A 2,322-nucleotide genomic window follows, 5' to 3' on the forward strand; every position below is an offset into this window, starting at 1 on the left:
TGCATTATAAATATACTTTATTTTAATGAAAATTATAATAATAACAACTCAGATAAACCATATATCGTCATAATCATGTATTTATTAGTCACGTTGAATCAATAAAAGCAGTTAAATCTTCTGTTTATCCAGCTACCGCTATAGGCATTTCCTGGGTTTCTTCAGCGAGGCGTATTTGGAGTTTCTGCACGAAAGCGCCCTCTGGCCTTCGGATGGAGATTTACTGCTGATCACAGAACCGTGCTTCACTGAAAGATATGCATGACAATCGCAGCTTCAGTCGAATTGCGATTTCGATTCATTTTCGATTTATCTTGCAGCCCTACTTTCCAGGAATTTTTTTATTTTTTTAGAATCTTCCGGGAATTTTTAGAAAGTTTCTGGAAATTTACCAAAAATTTTGCAACCTTAGTCATCACTATAGCATCCAACACATATAATATTGACCACACACGGTCTTAAAAAGTGGATCAGATCTCAACAGCTGCAAAACCTGGCCTACGAACCAGGCAAACACTAAAACACCCAAGTAACTTACCTTTCTGGCAATGGTTGGAGGTCCAGCATCTGTAATTGTCATTGCTGTTGAAGTTCGTCTTGATACACAGAGGGTTGTCCTCCATGATTCCCGGGCAAACATCGCCGCACTCCTTGGACTGCTTATTTCCATCAATGAAATTGTTAATTTCAGCATCCATAATGAGAGACCAGTCCACAGAATCCAGGTAGCAGAGCTCGGGATTCTTCTCGATTCGTATCGCGCCCCTCGTGATGTTCCGCAGGTTGTAAAGGCCGATGTCCTTCAAGCTGGTTAACTCAAATATGACCAGGGCGTAGTTGTAGAACAAGTTACGGCCCCGAATCACGGCGAGGTTTGGAAAGAGGGTGCTGAGGCTATCCAGCCCAGATACGCGGAAGAGGAGAAGGTAATCCGTAATCATGGTCAGTTTGGGGAAACTGAGGGTGCGGAAAACCTCCTGGTTGTTATTGTTTTTGCTTCCAATGAGGAGGATCTGCAGGTGTCCCTCAACCACCGTACAGTTCTCCAGCCGCTTGAAATTACTGATGTCATTACCAATGTCAATGCCTGGACCACAAACTGGAAGAAGGAAAACAGAAATAATCACATGATAATCAATATTCAACAGTCACAGCTTGGTAGCAAGAGATCATTAAAAAAAAATTTGACCTTAAGTATTTGAATTAATAGTTTGATTCATGGAAACATAACAATATGGAGGCTAAAATAAAGTGCAGATGATTCTTTTCCGTTATGAATCATAGTCAGGGTAGACATTTAATTTGTTGCGTATGTGAGGGAACTTTGTACAGTCATTGAATATACTCATCAAATTAGTTGTACTAGTGTCTTAAAGAGAGCGAATGTCCAAAAATGCACTTATTCAAGTGTAGTTCCAAACCTGTGTGACTTTCATTCTTCAGTGGAACACAAGATTGAATATCTTGTTTTTGTGTCCATACAATGAAATTCAATGGGGTCCAATGTTATTTGTGTTCAAAAAGTGATCTTTTCAATGTCTCAGTGAATTTAATTTTTGGACCATACAATAAAATTCAATGGGGTTCAATGATGTTTGGACTAGGGCTGCACGATAAATCAAAATGGAATCGAAATCGCGATTCGACAGAAGCTGCGATTGTCATGCGTATCTTTCAGTGAAGCACGGTTCTGTGATGAGCAGTAAATTTCCATCCAAAGGCCAGAGGGCGCTCTCGCGCTGAAACTCCAAATACGCCTCGCAGAAGAAACCCAGAAAATGCCTATCGCTGCAGCTGAATAAACAGAAGATTCAACTGCGTTCATTGATTCAACGTGACTAATAAACACACGAATACGACAATATATGGTTTATCTGAGTTTGTGTTATTATAATTTTTATTATAATAAAGTATATAATAATGCAATGCTAATCGACATAGCCTATCACTGCTTAGAATACTATGAAATATGTTGCGTGCCTTATTCTCTGTAAGAAGCCACATCATCTCACAGAAGGATTTATTTCAAACACTCAACTGACATTATGCAGTGATTTTGGAGTAAAAACATGTTTTTAAATGTGGTATTTTCATGTGCTTTCAGATGGAACAGCATTTACTACACAGAGCCGTAGTTCACCGAGAAGCTATGCAAACAGCTGTCATTATCGCGAACGATTTCTTCGATTTCATAATCGCGCAATAAAATCGTATGCGATTTTTTTTGCGTAACTTGTCAGTGAACTACGGCTATGTGTAGTAAATTCTGCTCCATCTGAAAGCACGTGATGATGATTTACTGCTGATTACAGAACCGGCTTT

At 39.3% G+C, this 2,322-nt stretch overlaps 1 protein-coding gene across 2 annotated transcripts in view; it reads right to left on the reverse strand.

Annotated features, from left to right (window-relative positions):
- The window catches only part of LOC107706937 (insulin-like growth factor 1 receptor), a 130,672-nt gene that overhangs the window by 114,475 nt on the left and 13,875 nt on the right, over positions 1–2,322 (reverse strand). For both annotated transcript variants that reach the window (XM_016510791.1, XM_016510790.1), the window contains one exon: positions 539–1,099. In XM_016510791.1, the coding sequence (XP_016366277.1) occupies positions 539–1,099 (561 nt within the window). The remainder of the gene's footprint in view (positions 1–538; positions 1,100–2,322) is intronic.

Source organism: Sinocyclocheilus rhinocerous, unplaced genomic scaffold (assembly GCF_001515625.1).
Source record: "Sinocyclocheilus rhinocerous isolate Xijiao unplaced genomic scaffold, SAMN03320098_v1.1 scaffold265, whole genome shotgun sequence".
In the NCBI taxonomy this organism is placed as follows: Eukaryota; Metazoa; Chordata; class Actinopteri; order Cypriniformes; family Cyprinidae; genus Sinocyclocheilus; species Sinocyclocheilus rhinocerous.